Source organism: Chiloscyllium plagiosum, chromosome 14 (assembly GCF_004010195.1).
Source record: "Chiloscyllium plagiosum isolate BGI_BamShark_2017 chromosome 14, ASM401019v2, whole genome shotgun sequence".
Taxonomy (NCBI): Eukaryota; Metazoa; Chordata; class Chondrichthyes; order Orectolobiformes; family Hemiscylliidae; genus Chiloscyllium; species Chiloscyllium plagiosum.
Window position 1 is genome coordinate 30,563,817 of NC_057723.1, and position 25,432 is coordinate 30,589,248.

Below are 25,432 nucleotides of genomic sequence, written 5' to 3' on the forward strand. Positions count from 1 at the left end.
CAAAAAAAGTACATGAACAGATTAGCAGCTAGTTTTGAAGATAGTTCTGTATATTTGAGGGGGTTACATATTCTTGAAGGCAAATTTTGCACTGCCGTCTCGAGAAATAGCATCACTGATGGTCTTAATACACCCTAGATGTATATTTATGGTACTCTTGAGTTCAGATGTACAAAATATTAACTAGCACTTTATAAAATTTGATTGCATGTGCAATAAAATTGAAGTTTGGAACTTGGTCAGAAACCAAAGTATGCAAAAGGATAATTGTAAAATTACCTTTAATTGTTCTTCATAAACCAAGCTATTTTATGTGGATTAGCAGCTAACTTAATATGTCTGGAATGTCATAGTTACTGGAATTAGAATGTGAGTAAAACTCATAATGGATAAGATGTGTTATGTAAAAGAATTTCCGCTGTAGTTTGTTTTAATTTCATTTAGTTCCTAGCTGTGAACCAGAGATCGGAATCTTTAATCAGATAGCATATGTGATTCCTGGCAGAACTTCATACACTGTTTTGTAAAGGTACTTAGCAGCAGCTGCAACTACTTATTACTAAAGAACAAGGCTACTCAGCACTAGATCACGCAGTTGAACCATTTGAATCACAAGATTCCAGTTTGAATTCCTAATTTGTGGTGAGTTAGCTTATCCCAGCTAGGATGGCAGTGCACCACCTCAATGAGCCTAATCCAGGCAGACGGTATCTTAACTCTTTTATGAGCTAGTATTTCTTGCAGATTCCTTATGGTCTTTGAACTGAGTGGTTTGCAAAGCCATTTAGGGGCAATTTGAATCAACTATATTAATGTGCGCCTGAAATTACCATCCTAACCAGCCAAGGTTAGGATGGTAAATTTCTTCCTCTGAAAGTCATCAGTGAAGCATATGGGTTTTGAACAACAATCAATAAAAGTTGTCATGGCTACGATTACTGAGACTAGCTGTTCATTTTAAGTTCCTCCAGCTGGTGTGGAGGGATTTGAACTCCGATCCCCTGAGCATGAACCTCAACCTCCAGATTACTAATTCAGTTATGTGACTGGGCAATCCATCATCAGCCTTGCTTCATGCTTATGATTATCATTCAGAGATCCTAAGTAAAAAGGATACTAAAGACATCATTGAACTCTGTTGTAATGCATGTGAAATTGATTAGATTGTCAATTGAAATGAGAAAACAGGACAATTTGGTGAGATACCAGAGGTTGCTAATTAAGCCATATTCCAATGGAAGTTAAGTGTAACAGGATAGTAATGAATGAAAATTATCACTGAGTAAAATCTCTGTGAGTAGTATAATGTTATCTTAATGGGATTGATTAGGGTGGATTTTTATTGTCACTGTTCTGAGCAATAATCTGGTAGGTGGATTCTTCACATTTTACAAAACCCAGTGGATTTTAAATCTTGGATTTTGATAGATAGAAGTATGACAGCTTATATAAAGTTCATGGGATTCAGGATTCTAGATTACCACTTGGGAATGAAGATGAAAATCTACACAAGCATATTTGTTCAGTGCTGTGCTGAATGTTTGAATATTCTGTTTTGTATTATGGTGCAGCAATGTTAGTTGACACTATTTATGGGAATGTCTGCTTCCTGGACATACAGTTCTGCTATTTTCTATTCATTTCTTGCATGAATGCTGCTACATTTGCATAAGGAACTGTAGGCAATAAACATTTGATCACCAGTGAAGTTCCTGTTGAAAGGCTTGTCATAGAGTCATACAGCACGGAAACAGACCCTTTGGTCCAACCAGTCCAAGCCGAACATAATCCCAAACTTGAGTCAGAGAATCAACCACCATCCTTTTATTTAAGAAAAAGGAACATATAAATCACCACTGACATTTTTTTTCAATAAGTCGTTAATGATATAATTAGCCAAGTTAAAATTAATAAGCAAGTATTGAATATTTATCGCAAGATTTTTAAAGTATATCAGGTTCAATGCAACAATCTGATCTTAAAACAACAAATGTTTCAAAATGCTCTGCATGCAGATCGCTTAGGTGATCATTTACAGCTATGTGTGCGCAGTTTGCTATCCTAAAGCAACCATTAGGACATTCACATATTCTCCCCTCTTTCAGTCTTCTAATTGAGGCCTTTTACCATCTGCTATTTTGGATGCCAAATGCAGTTCTTTGTTTCCGGTGTCTGTTTCGAATCAAAGCTGTCTATAAGCTTATCATAACTTATTAGAATCCAAAGGTGAATTGCTAATTTCTGCACCTAAGATAATGTGGATTATGCAACATATTCTCAAATGACTTGCAAATTTCTGTTTTAAGACCAGCACGTAGAATTGTACCTTGGATTAAATCTTTTCATGATTTTATTGGGGAGAAAAGGAGACAGAAAACTGGAAAAACTGCACCACTGAGCATCGGAAGTGAGGACAGCGGTTTGATGAAGTCAGTCAAATGCCCGAAGTGATATTTGAGAACAAGGCTATTACTTTTAAAATAGAGACATTTTTTTTGACTGGGAACCAGTGTAGATCAGTTAATGTAGGATTATTACGGAAATAAACTTTAATGTAAGTTAAGATCTTGGCAGCAGAGGTTTTGATTACCTCAGTTTGACAGTGGGTGGAATGAATACATTCCTTATGCACTTGGTCTGAGTAAGGAGGACTTTTTCTATCTCATTAAAGATATGAGAAAATTGGATGAGATGTTTAATAACAATCTGGTAGTTAATAGTCACTGTTGCCCTCTACTTGCCTTTTGTTCCGGATTAACGCAATTAACAGAATTTGTATTCCCCAGCGGCTGTTGTATGATTTGAACTCCTGTCTCCGCATCGTTACTATAGGTTTCTGGATTACAAGTCTGGTAACACAACCACAATGCTACTGTACCCAAAGTGCAATCAAACAGTCAACAAAGTTCTTTTGAGATGTTGTTAGTAATGTAATGATCACTGATATAACACAAGGATAAAGCATAAGCCTGTTTATCGAAGTCAAGGTTTCACAGCAGACAAATTAATGTCCAAATAATCTGCTTCTGTAATTTTGATGGATATATGTTGGTCAGGGCACTGCTTTGAATAGTGTCATTGGAATCTTTTGCGCCCATCTGAAATAAATCACTACTGACAATGCAGCTGATTCTTTGTAATACACTGAAGAATCAACTTGCAATTATATACTCAAGTCCTTGGGTAGGGTTAGAATCCATGATGTTATGATTTGTGGGGAGAATGCTACCAAGGTACAACCAAGGTCCTTAAAATTTGCATTGCATTGAGACAGTGCTATGGTGGGTTTGATATAGCAGACAGAAAATTGTTAGTGTCGAATCAAAGCTGTCAGGCTTAATCTTAATGAGAAATAAAAAGGGGCAGAGACAAAAATCAGGTAAGTGTAGACCAATTAGTGGAATGCATGTCATCAGGATAATGTTAGTTAGTAATAGGATAATAAAAGGATGTAATAATAGAGCATTAAGAAATACATAATATGATGAAGCAGTGTTAGCATGGTTTCACAGAAGTGACATCATGCCTAAAAAATTGTTTGAATTCTTTGAGCAAGTAATAAGCATGATAGGTAAAGGGGACAGCAATATTTCTAATATGTTTGCATTTACAGAAGGCTTTTAATAAGGTACCACACTTTAAACTACTTTAATGAGATATGAGCCCATGCTGTTGGAGGTAATATATTAACACAGAGGCTTGACCAATAGAAGACAGAGTTGGGTTGAGAGAGCTGTACGGTTTCAGGATAGCAACCTGTAACTAGTGGAGTGTCATAGGAATCTGTGGGAGCCACAACTATTTACAAAGTGTTTTAATGACTTGGATGAGGAAAACAAATGTCCTATAGACAAGTTTGCACATGACAGGAAAGTAGGTGGGAAGACAAGTGGTGAGGATGACTCAGTCTGCAAAAGGATATGGACAGGTTAATTGAGCAAGCAAAAACTTGGCAGAAGAATTATAATGTGGGAAAATATGAAGTTATGAACTTTATCAGGAAGAATAGAGGATCAGGATGTTATTTGAATGGAGAAAGACTAAAGAAAACTGCAACACAAAGGGATTTGGGACTTTTAAATCACAAAAAGCTAGCATCCAAGTTCAGGTAACATGGAAGGCAAATGGAATGTTGGCTTTTATTGCAAAGGGAGTGGAGTATAAAAATGCAAAGGACTTGCTAAAATTATACAAGGCACTCGTCAGACTACAGTTGGAGTATCTTCACTGAAGGTAGTGAATCAGAATTGTTTTTAACACAGTGGGCTGTAGAAGCTCGGTTTTTATATATATTCAAAGCTGAGATATACACAATTTTAATTGATGAGAAAATTGAGGATTATGAGGAAAGGGCAGGAAAGTAAATTTAATAATTATCAGATTAGCCATGATCTCACTGAATGGGTTCAATGGCCTACTTGCTGCTTTTCTGATCAGTGGTCTTAAGGTCCATTTAAGAATTTCAGGAGACAACTGTAATTGTGTATTACAATTCCTAGTTTAAGACTTTTTGAACTGTCAAATTGCCAACTCTGAAATATACTTACCCAATGTTGCAATGTAATTAGCAAGCTCCACACCAAGATTACATACAAGTGAATTTCAAACTAATGCTGTCGTGGATTATATAACGTAAATAATAGTTTGTGTCAATACGCTGTACTGTCATGAATGGAATGATTTACCTTGTCAAAAATTTCTACACTATTTTAGAACTGAGGAAGATACTTGGCTAGAATCCAGATGTTTTCTTTGGGAAAGGCAAAAGAAAAATCCTTTATTCTCACTATGCATGGGCTTCTCGAGCAACATTGAAGGGGCCTGATGCTAACTCATCTGTTTGCCCATTAGATAGTTCAGAGAGAAGCTCAGGAAAGTAATCCACTGTACATCTCCATGACTCTATGATATATTGGCACCATATTATTTAAATTGTGCAAGTGTGTGTTCTTCTATTCCTTCAGTCCTTCATGTCCCTCAGTCCAAGGTCAATCATGAGACATTACAACAGAATTCTGTTGTTGAGGTACTTCTCTGGGTCTCAACTTAATTGCTATCAATGGCTAAGAGCATAAAAGACTGAAAAACAAGATCCCCATTAAAGACTTTGAGTTGATCCTAAGCAGTGTTAAGCATTGTTGAAGACGAGCCCTGACTCTCTGTAACTCTTTTCAGTTTTCCCCTTCTGAATTCCTGGGATAAGAGTATGTCTTTACTTAACATTTCCTCACAGAGCAGAGTTAAGGCTGAGAACTTACAATGTGGGGATTTGAATTTATAATGCCATATCACTCAAGTCTTGATATATTCTGTCATTCTTCATGTAACTTGCAGTGTTCCTAATAATATTATGGATCATTTTTGATGTCAGCTGCTCATTACATTAAATTTTTCCCTTTAAATTCAGGATGTGATGCAGCAGGCGACAAATGCTATTATGAGAGGCCGCACTCTCCAAGCCCCAACTGTATCTGCTAAAACGATTGCAGAGCAGAAAGCAGAGAAGATCAATGCCAAACTCAATTATGTGCCAGCAGAGAAGCAAGATGATGAGAAGCCAGAAAATGCACAAACTGAATCGTTCAAGAGATATGAGGAAGAGCTTGAGATCAATGATTTCCCACAGGTGAGAATGTATCTTTTAATAGATTTTAAATTTGAAAATGAAATGGGTTATCAACTTGAGGTTTGTTGCTTTAATAGTGTCAATTATATCTATGGTTGTTCCCTGCATCTTCACATCATTGATTAAAAATATAAAACATATTACTTTACTGTGATTAATTTTAGGTGACAGTCAGCCTGTAAAAGAAATTCCACTTCAATCTTTCATGAAAAGCAGCCTGACAATATACACAATAATTCTGACAATGCATTTCCTGTGACCCCTTTATTCGAACACCAACATGACCAGCTTTGACCATGTGTATTTATCAGTAACGGTTTCTTAGATATTCAATGCTGTGTCTCTGGTTCTTCAGTTGGTATGACTCACCTAGAACTAGTAAACTGTTCAGGAATCTCCCTCATTACACCTTCAAACTTTTTTTTCCCCCAGTAAAAGCTTAATTGTTCCAAATTTCTCTCATTTCCCCCAGTACAACCATTTGCTCCTCAAATTCAATTATTGAAGACCAAGTATAGTAAATTCAGAAACCAAGAACCTTTGCGTCATGTAAGCAATGTAAACATGCACTAAATGTTTAAATATGTTCGTGCCTTTATTTTTTGCAACTAATGTTTTATAGACTGCCAGGTGGAAGGTAACCTCCAAGGAAGCTCTTCAGAGGATTAGTGAATATTCAGAAGCTGCTATCACTATTAGAGGCACTTACTTTCCTCCAGGGAAAGAGCCCAAAGAAGGCGAGCGGAAAATCTATCTTGCTATAGAAAGTAAGTATTGATTAACTTATTTGGAGTCTGACTTACAAGAACTTTGGTTATGTATCAGACTTGAAAACAGCACAATTACTTTCTTATTTAGTACATGGAATTTGCACATAACATCCATGACTGCCTTTTTGATGCTCAGCTAAAGCATACAATGTATTTTAAGTTTTGATGTCTGTGCTGTCAAATTATATAAACTAGGGTATTAATATGCTTCAGTTATTTGTAACATACTTTCCTACCATTTAACAGGTGCCAGTGAACTAGCTGTTCAGAAAGCTAAAGCTGAGATTACGAGACTTATTAAAGAAGAACTCATTAGACTGGTAAGCAGCTTAATGAAAATATTCTTTGAAACCCATTCATTCCCCAGAATATTGACAAGAATCTCTTGCAGTCTACTAATCTTTTGAATGAGTAAAATAGCTTGTTTCTGAACTTATCAACTTTTATTTAACAATACACATTGACTAACTAATATGTTTCACTTTTTTGATTGAAATCATTTAGAGGGGAAAGGTTTTGCCATTGTGTACAAATGGACCGCAAAATTCACAACATGGAAACAACCTGTTTTAACCAAGCAGTCCATTTTGGTCTTTATCCTTCCTACAGGCAAATGTGTCATATTTATCCATCCCTTCTCATCCTTTCAACCTATTTCCTTCATCCAGCAATCAAGCTCAGTCTTAAGTGTCAGCATACTTTGCCATATCAACCACTAATCCTGAAAATGATTTGGCTAACCTCACAATTCTGTTAACAGATGGTTTTCCTCACCTCCTCTCTAATTCTTCGGTATTTAATATTGTAGCCATTGGCTGCTTGTCCTTCACAGCTCAGCTGTTACTGATGGTTCACCCTGTCTTATCCTCTCATACAATTAAACATTTGTGCCAAAACTTATCATATCTTATATTTTCTTTTAATGGTTAAAAAAAATTCCATATCTTTCTTTGTGTTTCTTTTACCTAATACCAACATCTACTGAATCTGTGCATAGTACTAATTTACATACTGCATTTATGTTAAAGTTTTATGCAGTCCTATCATTACTGCATTAATTTTGGTTCCAGATTTTTTGTAGTAAGACCTGTTATAAAATTATTCATTTTGCTCTTAACCATTTTTGGACTCCTATTTCCATCAGCAAAGATTAATTGTTTCTTTTCATTTATCTACAAATTGACAATCCTCTCCATCCCCAGTATCTCACCTTACTTTGGACACTTCTGTTTATACAATGTTCGAAACATACTTTTGATGTGTATTGGACTTTTCATACTTTTCGATTTGCCTTATCCTGCTCTTAACCTTGTCTCATTTTTGTTTAGCATCTTCCTTTACCTGCTATCTTTAATTTTAATTGTTTTCTAAATTCTAATTTAATAATGGCACTCTAAAGTACTAGTAATTTTCTTTTTTAATGGAAATACTTGTTCTGCACTTCACAAAAATAAGTTCTATGCTGCTCTATTGTCTTATTGGAAAAGTGGGAATTAACTGGTAGCAAAAAAAATGCTTGGGTTTTATTTCTTCTCTAGGCCTCTGTGTACTGTTCAGTTTTGTTTGCCCAGCTGATAGTTGGTCCTTTTAATCTTCTTGTGGTCAATGAAAACTATAAAGATTAATACCCAAATAATGAAAATAGTTGTTAGTGCAAAGATTTGCAGGTCAGGCAGCATCCAAGGAGCAGGAGAATCAACGTTTCGGGCATAAGCCCTTCTTCAGGAAGGCTTATGCCCGAAACGTCGATTCTCCTGCTCTATGGATGCTGCCTGACCTGCTGCGCTTTTCCAGCAACACATTTTTCAGCTCTGATCGCCAGCATCTGCAGTCCTCACTTTCTCCTCATGCAAAGATTTGTACAACTTTGTGGCCTTTTACATCTTGGCTTTAGGAGAACTGCATATACCTTCCAATGTTATGCCTCTGAGCTTTTTTTTTTATCTTGGTTTAGGAAAAAAACAAATAATTTGAATGGCCAGTTGTCCAATTTCAAGACTACCCCTTGCTCCCACTTTGGAATTTGTGGTTCCTTATGATATGAGCTCCGGCTTGTTTCCAACTTTTAAAAATTGTGCTGGATGTAGTATTAGCTGAACCCAACACAATCCAAAACAGTGATAACTGAGGAAATTCCTTTTATTTTTCCTTCAAGAACTATCTTTTTAAGAGTCTTGAAGTGGGTAGCAAGTTGGAAAGCAGTAAAAACTGGCCTAGCAGGAAAGGTTAGATAATTGGGAATGGTGCATACCTCTTGCTGTAGGTTGCTTAGAAAAGTAATAGTTCGCAGAATGTATTATTTCTGTAACTAAACATTGAATTATTTTAAAAAACTGAATTATTTATCATCTTTTGTTACAGCAAAATTCATACCAGCCAACCAACCGTGGGCGATACAAGGTTTTGTAGGGGACCTCTAAAATGTATGCTATGTCTGCAGTTAGTTTTGAAAATTATTATTGGTTAATTGATTTATTTTATTCTCTCTATGATGTTTAAATTACAAGTTAATTTGAAAATGTTTTTGGACATTCTACAGAATCTGTAAAGTCCACCACGTGAATTTTTAGAAACTGTGTAATACGGTATTGGAGATAAGTTTCTGTTGATGTGTTAAACTTTTACTAAATCCAACTCACTGTACGTGAACAAAATGTACTCATGCTGTTGAAATGTAAAAACGTTGTCTTTTGTATGCTGGGATATAAAAATGTCAAGAAAACAAATAAATGAATATTATCTTTAATTTCATGGCTTCCTTTGTTGAATCGTCAAACTTATAACTTGCACGTGAAGTACTAGTTAATGATAACATTTTGTCCTGATCTTACTTGAATTAAAGTATCAATAAAAGTGGGTCAATATAATGCTTTATTACATTTCTGCATGCTGAATCAATCTGTTGAATGTAAGTTTATTTTATTTAATTAAGAAATCACTTGCAGCAATATATTATTTTTGTAATTACTGTAGCTAAACATAGCATGTATACATCTACAGCATGGATTTAAGCTCTAGTTAACCTTTTAATTGAAGTTGGTCAAGATGCAAGAAGCTCTTTTTAAAAAAAAAAGTCATGGGATTTTTTCTATCCACCCAAAAATATAGACAGGGCAATGGTTTAACAGCCAATGGGAACTCTCCATGTCCTCCAACTTCCTGTTGCTCTTGAATCAGCAGAGGCAAAAAAAACTATTGTGGGTGACTGTTTGGCTGGACTCAAGAGTCTGAGAAGAAAGAACTATTCTGGCGGTGCCTCACTGCCAACCTGGCAACAACCAGTGTGCCAGAGCCACCCTAAAAGCCACAATAGTGAGCACCTGCTTGCAGCAGCTTGGCCTCTTGATCAGAAAGCACGAAGACTGGTTTGACAAGAATGATCAGGAGATCCAGGATCTCCTGGACCATAAAGGCAAGGCGTTTCTGAACTGGCAGCTCCACCAAAACTCGAGGAAGAGGAAATGAGCCAACAGACAATTGAAGGTCAAAGTGCACTAAAGACCTGTGACCTCAAGAGTAAATGGTGGCTGGATAGACTGCAGGAAACTCAGCAACTCACCAGCAACCACAACGTGCACAGCTTCAGTGCAATCAAAGCCATTGACAGTGAGTACCTAGGGACTTACTCCACAGAATCAAAAACAGAGTCACTCATCAAGTACTGAGAAGTAGTTAATGCCTGCTGGAGACAGCACTTTGAGGATCTTCTCAACCAAGACGGACATCACAAGGGCTTTTGACACCAGCCTGCAATATGCTACCTATCGCCATCTCCAATCCACCGTAAGGTTGAAAATATAATCCAACAGCTGAGAAACAACAAAGCATTTGGTGCAGGTTGAATCCATGCCTAAACACTAAAAAAAACAATAGAGAGTGTGATGAAGGTGAGTGTGTACCATACCTTTTGAGAGAGGAAGCTAGCAAGGACTGATTGTTCAGCACACTGTGCTTTCAATGTACAAATGTAACATTTGGTTGAAACAAATACCTGGAGTTGCGTTGCCATGGAACAAAAAAAAATTAAAATTCAGCCAATCAGTTTAAATTATGTCCCAGATACCAAAATCCAATTAAATTTAAAGTTTACTGTTTGGGATGATATCAAACCAATGAAATGATCTGATGTTTTGGAGTATAAAACTGGACATTTTGAACAGTTAAGGAGTGAACAGCAGAGTACCCCCGAGTAAGGACTGCCAGCAGAATCGCTCTCTGAAAGGTACCTCTCCATAAGAACTTGTGCAGCAGAAGCCAACCTCGAGAAATATACAAAGTTCATTTGTATATCTGAAGATTGACAACTGGGTTTGAAATTGATTTGCTGTAAATTTAAGATGGAATTTATTGGACCAGTATTGTAGAGTGGGAGATAACAAATTTAAGAGAAAGGAGTTGTAAATAGTTGTTTAATGTTCTCTTTTGGACTTAAGGAGTAAAATTGTTAATTTTTACTTTAAGTAGTGAGATCTGGGATGATTCTTTACCTCTCAAAATTTAACATTATGGCGTGAGTTGAACTCATCTGTGTGTCGGGTTTAAATTAGCAGAGGGGTTTGCCCTATGTCTAACAAGAAGCATTCTTAATGTGAATCCATGATCTCATTATCCTTAAATAAAGCAAGTACTGGAGAAACTTAGCTGATCAGGCACCATATGTAGGGAGAGAGGCAGCATTAACATTTTGAGTCCAGTGACCCTTCAAAAAAAAACCTCATTGCCATTGTCTGGAACGAGTGCATGTCAGGAGATCTCAGAGGAGCCATAATTGCAACCATCTTCAAGGAAAGAGACAAGTCTAACTGTGGGAATTAAAGGGATTTCCCCTCCTGTCTGCCAAGGAAAAAGTCTTCACAAGAATCTTCCTCCTCCTTCTCCTCTACCTTCAACTGGCTAAAGAATTCCTTCCCGAGTCTCAGTGAGGCTTCTGCCCATCAAGAGACACAATGGACATGATTTCAGTGCGTATCTAACCCATGTAAAGCACTGAGAACAACACTCACCCCTATACATGTGGAATATCCTCAAATTCAGCAGTCCATAGAAATTTGTCACCATTATCTGCCTACTTCGTAACAACATGCAGGCCATGATCCTCACGAACAGATCCACTACAAACCCAATACAAGTGCAAACTAGGGTCAAACAAGGTTGCGTCATTGCACCAATGCTTTTCCCAATCTTCCTTGCCATGACATATCATCCCATCTCCATAAAGCTTCCAGTTGAAACGAAACTAACCAAGAAAACAAGTGGGAAAACCTCTAGCCCTAAACTGAGATCACCTCAACTTCTGTTATCAAGCTGCAGTACGCAGATGATACTTGCACACGCACAAATCATCATCAATGCATTGACCAAGGCATATGAGAGAATGGGCCTCAGCCTAAACATCCAGATAACAAAGGGTTTCTACCAGCCTGCTCCTGCCTCACTGCACTGACTCCCAACCATTAAAATCCAAAGCAAGCTCTGGATAACGTGAATCATCTCCCATACCTTAGGATCCTCGTCTCAGTGTGAGCAGTAATTGACAAGTGCAGTACCAGTGCTACCTTCATACACCTGAGGAACAGAGTGTTCAAAATTCAAGAGGACATCACCCCAGCACCTCGCTCATGGTCTACAGAGCAATTGTGGTCCCCACCCTCTTGTACATCAGAAACATATACAGCAGACATTCAAATTCCTGGAGAGTTATTGCCAGTGTCATCTTTGCAAAAAACTATAAATCCACTGGCAGGATAGACATTTCAATGTGAGCATCTTTTCCCAATATCGAAGCACTGGTCATGCAAGACCAGCTGTGATGGGCAGGACATGTTATCCACATGCCGACACAAGAGTTCTTAAACAAGTGCTCTACTCTGAACTCCGCAATGGTAAGCAATCACTAGGAGGACAGGGGAAATGTTAGGTGGACATCCTGAAAACCTCCCGAAGGATTTGCAGCATCCCAACCGATGTTTTAAATGCTTGCTCTAGAATACAGAAACTGGACCAGAAGCAATAACAAATGTATAAACTACTTTGAGCATCATCATGTGGGATGTGGACGCTAAGTGCAAGCACAGTAACAATGTACAGAATCCAAAGCCTCATCAAACACCGCCCAGCCCACTTAAGACAGAGTCTGCATCTCCAGGATTAGACGATTCGGCCACGACAGAAACCTTCACATTCCTCGAGTGGAAGGAAGTCATCCTTGACTCGGAGGAACCACTAAAGAAAGAGCAACTCAGCTGAAAACCAATATTCTCTGTGTACTATGCAGAAACTGATGACAATTTTTGTTTTTCTTTGGAAAAACTCAGGTCAGACAGTATCCATGGAGAGAAATAGTATTTACAAGACGACCAAATGTGGGATCAGAAGTAGACCATATGTCCTCTGGTGTATGTTCCACCAAACAATACAATCATGGCTGATTTTGGGCTTCAACATATCTCTCAATTCCCTGAGACATGAAAAATCAATAAAGGAGTCTCAAAAACATTTGGCAGTGTAGAATTCCAAAGCTCACCAACCCTTTCTCCCCACTCAGTCCCTGATGATTAATTCTTTATCCTAAGACTTTACCCTGCGTTCCAGATTCCCCAACCAGCCGAAATAACCACTCCATGCCCACCTAACCATACGCCTGTGGAGTCTTGTTTCAATGAGAAGTATTGGAGTAAGGTCATTGACCTACAATGTTAACTCTTTCTCTCTTTGCTGCCTGACTTTCATTTACTAATTTTATTTCTGATTTCCAACATATGTAACAAATTTCAGACCCAGTCCAAGTTTTTACAATGCTACATGTTACCTGCCAAGTGATAAACCCCAATCGGATTAGGCCAGGAGAAACCTCTTGCAAGTGGTGAAATTAGGAAATGGTCATCCAAGATGGACGATGTGTAAAATTTCTGGCTGTAACAGGCTGCTCCTTTTTTCGGGTATTTTAGTTGTTGGAGGTGATTTCCTTGAATTCCAGGAGTAGCAATTACTGTTTTATATGTTGTTGCATTGTTTTGGAACTTTGGAGGGAAAAAAATCAAAACAATAGCACTTTTAACATGGAGAGGCACTGATAAAGGAAGCAGATGGTGAGGTCAGTGCAGGAGAGAGAGAGAGAAACCCATACTGCTAACTGACACAGGAGTGAACCTGCGCAGTTATTGCCTTTGCTGTTTGAATTCATGTATTGCTGGACATCGGATTGCGTCTGGGAAAATTAACAAACAATGAAATTCACAACTAATCTTGGAGGAACCTGTTTGGGAGAGTTCACAGCACAGAAACAGATAAGTGAATATTTTAAGCGTGGCCTTACAATAAGTCTGCAGTAGTGAGTAGAGTGGGTTCTTTCTTGATTATATGTTTTATTGAGATATGTCACTTGATTAAACTTAAAAATATAAGCCACAAGTATTAAATTAGCCTAAAGCAATGTTTTGTAGGCGAATAAGACAGCACTATTTTCTGGGTCTATAGATTGAATGAAGCAAAAATGGCCTTTAGTAGATTGATATGCTCTTCTTGTCAGATGTGGGAGCTTAGGGAGAGTTTACGTGATACTGTAGATTATATCTCCAATAAATGCCGTTGGTTGTGAATCCTATCAGATCAAATGGATCAGTTGGAGAGACAGTTAGAAGCAATGAGGAATTTACAAGAGCAAGAGGATGCGATGGATGGCAGTTATGGGAAGGGAGAAATGTTGCAGATAAATCAGGTAGATGGATTAACTCCAGGAAAGGTAAGAGAGGTAGGTAGTTAGTGCAGGAGTCTTCTGTGGCTATCCCCACTTCAAAAAGTATGCTGTTTGGAAAATGTGGGGGGGGGGGGGGTGGATGGATTCTCAGGGGAATGTTGCATGAATAGCCACGTTTCTGGTATTGCGACTGGCTCTAATGCAATGAGGAGTACATCGTGTTTCAAGAGATCAATTGTGTTACAGGACTCTCTAGTCAATGCACAGACAGATGATTCTGTGGCCAGCAGTGAAAAATCAGAATGATGTGTTGCCTCCCTGGTGCCAGGATCAAGGATGTCTCAGAGACGGTGCAGAATGTTCTCAAGGGGGACAGGGACTAGCAGGAGGTCATTGAACACACTTGAATCAATGACATAGGAAGGGAAAAGAATGAGATTGTGGATGGAGAGTTAGGCAGTTAAAAAGGAGATTACTCCTGGTGCTGCAAGCTAATGGGGGTAGGAATAGGAAGATAGAGCAGATGAATGCATGGCTGAGGAGAAGGATTCACATTTTTGGATCATCTTCTGGGGTAGCAGTGACCTGTACTATACGGACAGATTGCACCTGAATTGGAAGGGGACTAATATACTGGCAGGGAGATTTGCTAGAGCATCTCAGGAGGATTTTAACTATTAAGGTGGGATGGAGGACCCAGGGAGATCGTGAGGAAAGAGATCAATCTGAGCCTGGTACAGTTGATAAAAGAAGCAAGTCAAACAGTCAGTTCAGGCAGGGACAAAGCAGAGAACAAGGTAGGACAGATAAATTAAACTGCATTTATTTCAATGCAAGGGGCCTAACAGGGAAGTCAGATGAACTCAGTGCATGGTGGAACATGGGACTGGGATATCATAGCAATTACAGAAACATGGCTCAGGGATGGACAGGACTGGCAGCTTAATGTTCCAGGATACAAATGCTACAGGAAAGATAGAACAGGAGGCAAGAGAGGAGGGGGAGTGGCATTTTTGATAAGGGATAGCATTACAGCTGTACTGAAGGAGGATATTCCCAGAAATACATTCAGGGAAGTTATTTGGGTGGAACTGAGAAATAAGAAAGGGATGATCACCTTATTGGGATTGTATTATAGACCCCCTAATAGTCAGAGAGAAATTGAGAAACAAATTTGTAAGGAGATCTCAGTTATCTGGCAGGGGGTTTTAACTTTCCAAACATAGACTGGGACTGCCATAGTGTTAAGGGTTTAGATGGAGAGGAATTTGTTAAGTATGTACAGGAAAACTTTCTGATTCAATATATGGATGTACCGACTAGAGAAGGTGCAAAACTTGACCTACTCTTGGGAAATAAGGCAGGGCAGGTGTCTGAGGTGTCAGTGGGGGAGAACTTTGGGGCCAGCGACCATAATTCTATTAGGTTTAAAATAGTGATGGAAAAGGATAGACCTGATCTAAAAGTTGAAGTTCTAAATTGGAGGAAGGCTAATTTTGACAGTATTAGGCAAGAACTTTCTAAAGCTGATTGGGGACAGACATTCGCAGGTAAAGGGATAGCTGGAAAATGGAAAGCCTTCAGAAATGAGATAACGAGAATCCAGAGACAGTATATTCCTGTCAGGGTGAAAGCGAAGGCTGGTAGGTATAGGGAATGCTGGATGACTAAAGAAATTGAGGGTTTGGTAAAGAAAAAGAAGGAAGCCTATGTCAGGTAGACAAGATAGATCGAATGAATCCTTCGAAGAGTAAAAAGGCAGTAGGAGTATACTTAAGAAGGAAGTCAGGAGGGCACAAAGGGACATGAGATAGATTTAAGGATAATCCAAAGTGTTTTTACAAATACATTAAGGACAAAAGGTTAACTAGGGAGAGAACAGGGTCCCTCAAAGATCAACAAGGTAGCCTTTGTGTCAAGCCGCAGGAGATGGGGGAAATACTAAACAAGTATTTTGCATCAGTGTTTACTGTGGAAAAGGATATGGAAGATATAGAATGCAGGGAAATAGATGGTGACATCTTGAAAAATGTCCATATTACAGAGGAGGGAGTGCTGGATGTATTGAAATACATAAAAGTGGATAAATCCCCAGGACCTTATCAGGTGTACCCTAGACCTCTGTGGAAGGTAGAGAAGTGATTGCTGGGCCCCTTGCTGAGATATTTGTATCATCGATAGTCACAGGTGAGGTACCAGAAGACTGGAGGTTGGCTAACATGGTGCCACTGTTTAAGAAGGGTGGTAAGGACAAGCCAGGGAACTATAGACCAGTGAGCCTGACATCAGTGGTGGGCAAGTTGTTGGAGGGAATCCTGAGGGACAGGATGTACATATATTTGGAAAGGCAAGGATTAATTAGGGATAGTCAGCATGGCTTTGTGCGTGGGAAATCATGTCTCACAAACTCGATTGAGTTTTTGAAGAAGTAACAAAGAGCATTGATGAGAGTAGAGTGTGGAGGTGATCTATATGGACTTCAGTAAGATGTTTGACAAGGTTCTCCATAGGAGACTGATTAGCAAGGTTAGGTCTCATGGAATACAGGGAGAACTAGTCAATTGGATACAAAACTGGCTCAAAGGTAGAAGACGGAGGATGGTGGTGGAGGGTTGTTTTTCAGACTGGAGGCCTGTGACCAGTGGAGTGCCACAAGGATCAGTTCTGGGTCCACTATTTTTCGTCAATTATATAAATGATTTGGAATGTGAGCATAAGAAGTATAGTTAGTAAGTTTGCAGATGACACCAAAATTGGAGTGGAGAAGGTTCCCTCACATTACAATGGGATCTTGATCAGATGGGCCAATGGGCTGAGGAGTGGCAGATGGAGTTTAATTTAGATAAATGCGAGTTGCTGCATTTTAGGAAAGCAAATCTTAGCAGGACTTATACACTTAATGGTAAGTTGCTGAACAAAGAAACCTTGGAGTACAGTTTCATATTTCGCTGAAAGTAGAGTTGCAGGTAGATAGGATAGTGAAGATGTTTCGAATGCTTTCCTTCATTGGTCAGAGCATTGAGTACAGGAGGCGGGAGGTCATGTTGTGGCTGTACAGGACATTGGTTCGGCCACTTTTGAAATATTGCGTGCATATTGCTTGCAATTTCGGTCTCCTGATGTTCTGAAGCTTGAAAGGGTTCAAAAAGGATTTACAAGGATGTTGCCAGGGTTGGAGGATTTGAGGTATATGGAGATGTTGAATGGGTTGGAGCTGTTTTCCCTCGAGCGTCGGAGACTGAGGGGTGACCTTATAGAGGTCTCTAAAATCATGAGTGGCATGGATAGGATAAATAGACAAAGTCTCTTCCCTGGGGTGGAGAAGTCCAGAACTAGAGGGCATAGGTTTTGGGTGAGAGAGGAAAGATATAAAAGAGACCTAAGGGGCAACTTTTTCACGCAGAGGGTGGCACATGTATGGAATGTGCTGCCAGAGGAAGTGGTGGAGGCTGGTACAATTGCAACACTTAAAAGGCATCTGGATGGGTATATGAATAGGAAGGGTTTGGAGGGATATGAGCCGGATGCTGGCAGGCGGGACTAGATTGGGTTGGGATAACCAGTTAGCATGGAGGAGCAGGACCGAAGGGTCTGTTTCTGTGCCATACATCTCTATGACTCTAAACCATATATAAAGATTAGAATTTCCACTTGTACTTACCCAGCATTTCTCATGTAAGTATCTTGCTTGCCAAGAATCTATTGTCCTCTACCATAAAGATGTTCAAGGACATTGGAACTTTCTTCCTCACTCATGCCTCTAGCGTATCCAACATTTCCTCAAAAGATTAATGTCCTTTTCACATATTAGTCTGACAAGCCTCTGAACTGCTTCCAAACTATTTATGATTTGGAGGAGCTGGTGTTGGACTGGGGTGGACAAAGTTGAAAATCACAAAACACCAGGTTCTAGTCCAACAGGTTTATTTGGAAGCACTAGCTTTCAGAGCGCTGCTCCTTCACCGGGTACCTGTGGAGCAGGATCATTAGACACAGAATTTATAGCAAAATATACAGCAAATCTTTTGCTATAAATTCTGTGTCTTACTGTCCTGCTCCACAGCTACGAGAGCTCCGAAGCTAGTGCTTCCAAATAAACTTGTTGGACTATAACCTGGTGTTGTGTGACTTCAAATTATTCATATTCTTCCTTAAGTAGGTTGACCAATACTGTGCACAATATGTTAGCTGTGGTCTTACCAATGCCCTGTATGACTGAATCATAAGCCTTGTAATAAATTATGTTATTCTATTAGCTTTCCCAATTTCTTGCTGTACCTGCATACTATCTTTTTGTGATTCATGCACTGGGCAGCCATATCCTTATGCATTTCAGAGCTGTGCAAAATCTCACTATATAGCTAATGTTTTATTATTATTATTCCCACCAAAATGAACAATTTCTATTTTCCCACATTATACTCTATTTACTAGATCTTTGCCATTCAATTCACCTATTTATATTGTTTTATCTCTTTATGTCCTCATCACAACTTACTTGTCTGCTTATCTTTTATCATTAGCAAATTTGGCAACTGTACCTTGTGTCCCTTCATCCAAGTCATTTATATAAATTGTAAACAGCTGAAAGATTAGTGGAAGCTGTTAAGTAAGACTGTCCAGACAGTAGGTCCTGCATTTGGAAGTTGTGATTCTTCTACTGATGTTGAATATTCTTGTATATTGCACCCATGCTTTTTTATCTAAGCACCTTTGCACTAAACACTTTTTGGCCAAACACATGTCAGATCCAGTTTTCACACTCCCACACCCTAAAGATCTTGCTGAAACATTGATTCATTTTGCTTCTGGACAGGAATCCTTGTTGTGATTTTGTTGTTTTCATTATGGATACTTATTACAACATATTTTCTATTATAGCACCATGATTTCATACATTATTAGGTATCGGAGAAATTCCCTTTGATTATTTATCTGAGAGAAGGCTGTGGAGGCAAGGTCATTGAGTATATTTAAGACAGAAGTAGATAGGATCTTGAGTATCAAGGGTTACAGGAAGAAAATGGGAGAATAGGGTTGAAAAACATATCAGCCATGATTGAATGGCGGAGCAGACTCGATGGGCTGAATGGCCTACTGCCTGCTCCTATGTCTTATGGTCTAAAATACTGCAGACACTGGAAATCTGAAGTAAAAACAGCAAGAGCTGGAAAAACTCAACAGATCTGATGAAACAGAGTTAATATTTCCAGGCTTGTGTGTGACTTCTTTCGAGGGATTGAATAATTTAATCTTGAATTAATCAAAGCATGAATTAAGGTTTCAGAAACAGTTTGAAAAGGTCAAAGAGAAACAGATGGTAGCATCGTGGTGGGAGGAGACAGTCTTTGTAATGGAAAGCGCATGAGGTTAAAAACGTAGTTTAGGAATAAATAAATGCCAATAATTGAAACAACCTGGTTCAATCTGAGACAACGGTCAGGGAAAGGGATGGAGTTGATAGTAAGATAGATTTCTGACTTGATTGGAAGAAAAGATTTAAAAACACAAAGAATTGTGGATGCTGAAAATCAGAAACAAAAACAGAAACTGCTGGGAAAACTCAGCAGGTCTAGCAACATCACTAGAGAGAAAGCAGAGTTAATGCTTAGGATTCAGTGGCCCTCCTTCAGAAACTGTCTGAACTCTCCCAAGCATAAATGCATATGTTTTCTGGATCAGCTATTTATTCAGTCAGGCAATTAAACTAATTAGTTATTTAGGATGCAATATTTGGTTATTTTATGATGGACATTATTTACTTTAAATAAATCAAGTATATTTATTGAACTTATAATCCTTATTACTTTTTCAATAATATTTCTGCATGTTCACGTTTATCGAATGTCTACTCAGGCTTGCTAATTAGAAGTTAAACCGAAGTAAAATCTAGTCAAAGTCCTTGTTGGCTGAATTATTATGTTGCATTTGTTCTGTGATGCTATTATTTGTTAACAAAATTTGAAATGTTGTTAATTTAGAAAGGCAATTTTGTTTGCTGATGATTCTGCTCTACAATAATTGCATCCAGACACTGAACCCCAGCTCTGGATCTTTTATAGCCTAGCAACTATACCACTACAAGGTGAGTGTATTATGAGTTTTGATATGATACAGGTTTCCTTCAATTATACAGAGAAAATGTTTTGCCATGTCTTTTTGAATTCTAAACAATTGCTATGTTTCTCAAATTGCGCACCCACAAATTCTTTAGTAAATAGGTGCTTCAAAATAATTGCTTCCCAATAATGATGTACTTCTCAAAGATAAATAGTACGTCCAGGCCAGGCAAAACATTTAGAAGGCAGATACTGGGGCTAGATTTAATTTTACACACACTGCAAATTGTCCTGGAATTGGACAAATGGTGAATGAGGTCCTTTGTGGACCAAAGTCAGTATAGAACTATCTCAAAGAATTTTTATTAGTCCAATCTCTTTCTTGGGGGCAGTAGCAGGTCCTGCAAGAGTGATATAGTCTATTTTTCCAGCAACCCAGGTAGACCAAATCTGTATCTATACAGAGCCCCATCTCCCTCACATGTGTCCTTAGCAGATCCATTTCCATCCAGCCTCACCACTGTGCAATCAGAATTGTTAACATCAGAATTTACAATATTATGATTATGTTTGAGTCAGATGATTAATTCACAAAATCTAGAAAGATGCAGAATCTTTAACCTCATGTGAATATCCAATGTATGCGTATCTTCAGCTGCAAAGAAAGAGTTCTTATAACAAAAACCCATGGAATCAACAGCATACTAGTCAGCTGCAAACAGCTCTCTACACTCTAAGCATACAACAGAGCAATAATTGAGACATCTAAATTCCTAGATTCGTCATCTATTCTTTCAGTTTCTTCCTAAATAACTAATTAGTTTAATTGCCTAACTGAACAAATAGCTTAACCAGAAGAATTATGCATTTATGCTTGGGAGCTGGACAAATATGTAAAAAAAAACTTGTTTTTTATCACTAAATAGCTACATTTATTTATACCTTGCTTATAAAATCGTAGGTCATTACCACAATGGAGAGTTGCACTGAATTGCACACAACGTACATTTGTTTTCATTTGACATTGATATGGGGCTGGAATTACATGCAGACCAAACTGGGTAAATATAATAGGTTTCCTTCCCTATAATGAACCTGATCAACAATGATCACATATTCATCATTATTGAAACTAGATTTTAATCCTAACTGCTGCTGTTGGGATTTAAACCTATATCCCCCAAAGATCTGGAATGCTAGTTCTATGATATAACCACCAGGCCACCACTTTCCTTGTGCACATGCCCAACATAATTTCCAGGTAATCCTTCAGATTGTGAGAACAGACAAGATGTCTGGGCTATCAGGACTGGAAATAAATCTCTAGACCTCAAAGCTGTAAAGAAATCTGTAGCTGTCAATACTAGGAAAAAGTCATTTCAGTAAGAAATATTAAAATTATGCTAGAAATGAGACATCACTGGGATTGAGTATCTGCCATGGATATTGCTGGGGAAAGAGTTGAGTTTTTGTTTTTGCTGTTTATGTTTCCTTCTGAACACCTTCCTGAATTTTCATTATATACAGTTTTTAAAAGTTTCATTTTATGTAATAAACTTATGTTGTTTTACTGTCAAGAATTTTCATTCTGAGATTTGACTTGTCCAGGATTAGCATCAGTTGAAATCACAATATTGTAAATTGAGTGAGAATATCAACTAGTAGAATGAGGGACAGGCCTGTGTAGCAGCCCCATCCTAGCAGGAACTAATACAGAAACTCAGCCTGTCAAAAAATTCTGCCATTCAGTATGATCCTCTACTGTTACACCATATACCTGCTTTCTCTCCATATCTGTTGAGTCCTCTAATATCTAAATTTTAACAATCTCTCTTTTGAATATACTTGATGACCCAGCCTCCACAAACTTCTGTGGTAGCTAATTCCACAGGTTGACCACATTCTGAGTGAAGAAATGTTACCTCATCTCAGTCCTAAATGAACTGAGCCTGAGACTATAACCCCTGGTTCTTAACTCTCTGACCAGGGAAAATCTAGTTTGTCTTTTAGGTTTTTATATATTTCAATTAGATTCCCTCTATTTTTATAAGCTCTAGTGAATAGAGGCCTAGTCAAATGAATCTCTCCTCATCTGACACTCCTTCTATCTTCCATGTAAGCTTACATCCTTTGCTGCACTCCATCTCCAACAAATATATTGTAACTAGATTGAGGCCACCCAAAATTGTGTCTTAAGGAATGTTTAACTTTCAGAAAACAGGACATTTTCATCCCTTCAATCTGGATTGGATTTGAGTCCAGTTCCTATAAGTACAATACCAGTTTTGCTTTTTCATTGCAGTCTAATTCATCCAGTTCCTCAAACTTACCTTTGACTTGCTACAGTTTTCCATTTAGAATCTGTTTCCATCACGGATCAAAATCTGAAGCTTCTCCAGCCTCTTCTCCCAACTCAACCTTTTCAATTTAGCAATCTGTCTTGAGTGTTCCTGGCTTCAGGGCTTCAATGTTTCTCTAGGGTTTTGTGACCAGAACAAGAGAACAATAATTCCTGCTCTTTAGCTAGAACTTCAATGAGACAAGACTGCACCGTGACTGGGGGTATTCGATACTGAACAAGGGCTAAGGGAAAAGTCCAGGGCATGTATGGTGAAAGGATTATAGAGTCATATAGGATAGAGGTAAACCCTTTGGTTCAACCAGTCCATGCCAAATATAATCTCAAACTAAACTAGTTCCACCTGTCTGATCCTGGGCCATGCCTGCAAATGTTTTAAAGAGGGAATGAAATATAATAAAATTGATTGGCTTTAGGAATGAAACTCCATAAGAACATAAGAACTAGGAACAGAAGAAGGCAATTTATCCCCTCAAGCCTGCTCTGCTATTTGATCCAAACAAGGGAGATCTCATCTTGGCCTCAACACCACTTTCCACCTGCAGGATTGAAAAACTTGTCAAGTGTGCCCTGGAATAAGAAGCTGGAAGAGATGGTGATAGAATGGTTTGAGGTTACCAGTAAAGATTGGTGCACAGGATCAGTATGAAATCAGTAATGGGAGACAGTGATGGCTCAGGATAGGATAAGATCTGATCACATCAATTATTTGGACCGAGTATGGTAGACATAAATGTTATGCCTATAAAATCTCCAGGCCAAGTTAGGATAGTTGCAGAAATTATTCATGCAGAGATGTATCACTCTCTGAAAGATACAAATGTAATAAATATCAGCCTGCTGTAGTCGTTTAAAGTAGGAACAAACACATCCCTGAAAGAAGCCAGCATTTCTAATGATAAGTGGTCAGTTGGTACATAGTTGAGATTGAAAGAAGACCTGCTCTATTCTTCTGAATCTCACTTGGTTGATATGGGTAATCAGAGAGAAGTTTCTAATTGTGTTCCCTTAGTTGGCCAGAGATTTTTATTTACTTTATTTTCATCTCCTATGAAACAAAGCTGCAATTGGATAATGAGAAAAATGTGTAAGATGAGGCAGGTTAACTTGGCCTCATGGCTGCCTGTCACCTTTCCTGTGACTGAGTTGCGGGTCATGCAGATTACAGCAGGGAGAAAGGAAAGCACCTCACATGTTCAGCTTGGAAACTGAAGACATTTTCTGCGGAAATCTTAGACTGGGGACATAGATTAATGTCGATGTGGAGCTATCTGATATTGTGGAGGTGACAATAAAAATATCCCAGATGACCTGGAATTATTTTCCCTGGACCTATAGGAGGTTGAGGGTGACCTCATAGAGGTTTATAAAATCATAAGGGGCATAGATAAGATGAATAGTATAGATCATTTCCCTAGGGTAGAGGATTCCAAAATTGGAGGGCATACTTTTAAGGCAAGAGGAGAAAAATTTAAACAAGACCTGAGGGACAACTTTTTCATACAGAAGGTGGTTCATATGTGGAGTGAACTGCCAGAGGAAGTAGTAGATGCACATACAGTTACAACATTTAAAAGATATTGGACAGGTATATGAATAGGAAATGTTTAGAGGGATAGGTGCCGAACGCAGGTAAACGGGACTAGTTTAAATTGGGAAACTAGATCGGCATGGGCAAGTTGGGCCAAAAAGTCTGTTTCTGTGCTCTATGACTCTATGACAAAATTCCATTTTGTTTTCACAATACTAGTATTTCAGTGTATCAGCTCATATTATGAAAGAAAGACTATGTTCATCCCACAGCATTCTGACTTTTTCATATTGTTAGCTGATGACTCAGGTTAGCAATTTCTACAATGTGGCCTTTTACTTCTAATCAGCATTGAGAATTTTGCTACTCCGAGAACAAGTTCGCTCAAAACTGCCATGCTTCTTTCTGAACTAGAATCACTTGTAAGAATTGGCAACTTAAAGTTGTTTGGTACTCTGACTACTTCAAAGTCAATGTATTGCTGGGAAAAGCTCTATATGTAGCTTTAGTTGTGAAAGGGCACTTTTAGGTATGGTTATCTGAAGGTTATGGCATAGGACCAGCAAGCCAGAAGTTGTGGCTTAAAAGGTAACTACAAGCTGGCAGCTTATAAAATGCAACTCAATAAATGTGGAGCTTGTCGGCCAACTCCAGAAGATTATTTTATAGGGGTCTGGAAGAATCTGAAATGGTTAATATCTGATTGAATGAAATAAAGCACGAGGATGATGTCATGAAGACTTGGTGGGAGAGTAAAGCTATGTCCTCCATCCTTATACATTATTACAACCCATAAGCTGTTAGTGAAATGGAATAAATTACATCTTGTTTACCCTCCAAGACTATTCTCATAAGACCAGAAGGTGGCAACCCTCAGACACGCTGGATCACATAAGCCTCTAAAGAACCCACCCATGCAGGTAATCTTTCACAATAAAATATTACGCGGACTTTGCTGGATTGTTGCTAAAAATCCAACTAACATAGAACATAGAACATAGAAGAATACAGCGCAGTACAGGCCCTTCGGCCCTCGATGTTGCGCCGAACCAAGCCCACTTAACCTACACTAGCCCACTATCCTCCATATGCCTATCCAATGCCCGCTTAAATGCCCATAATGAGGGAGAGTCCACCACTGCTACTGGCAGGGCATTCCATGAACTCACGACTCGCTGAGTAAAGAACCTACCCCTAACATCTGTCCTAAACCTACCACCCCTTAATTTAAAGCTATACCCCCTCGTAATAGCTGACTCCATACGTGGAAAAAGATTCTCACTGTCGACCCTATCTAAACCCCTAATCATCTTGTACACCTCTATCAAGTCACCCCTAAACCTTCTTTTCTCCAATGAAAACAACCCCAAGTGCCTCAGCCTGTCCTCATA

General features: G+C 38.6%; 1 protein-coding gene across 3 annotated transcripts in view; it reads left to right on the plus strand.

Annotated features, from left to right (window-relative positions):
• The window catches only part of ddx46 (DEAD (Asp-Glu-Ala-Asp) box polypeptide 46), a 69,936-nt gene extending 60,794 nt beyond the window's left edge, over positions 1–9,142 (plus strand). For 2 of the 3 annotated variants that reach the window (XM_043703461.1, XM_043703463.1), the window contains 4 exons: positions 5,402–5,626; positions 6,249–6,393; positions 6,643–6,716; positions 8,758–9,142. In XM_043703461.1, the coding sequence (XP_043559396.1) occupies positions 5,402–5,626; positions 6,249–6,393; positions 6,643–6,716; positions 8,758–8,805 (492 nt within the window). In that variant the 3' untranslated portion in view covers positions 8,806–9,142. The remainder of the gene's footprint in view (positions 1–5,401; positions 5,627–6,248; positions 6,394–6,642; positions 6,717–8,757) is intronic. The other variant, XM_043703462.1, reaches the window with a different exon arrangement.
• The last annotated feature ends 16,290 nt before the right edge of the window (positions 9,143–25,432 follow it).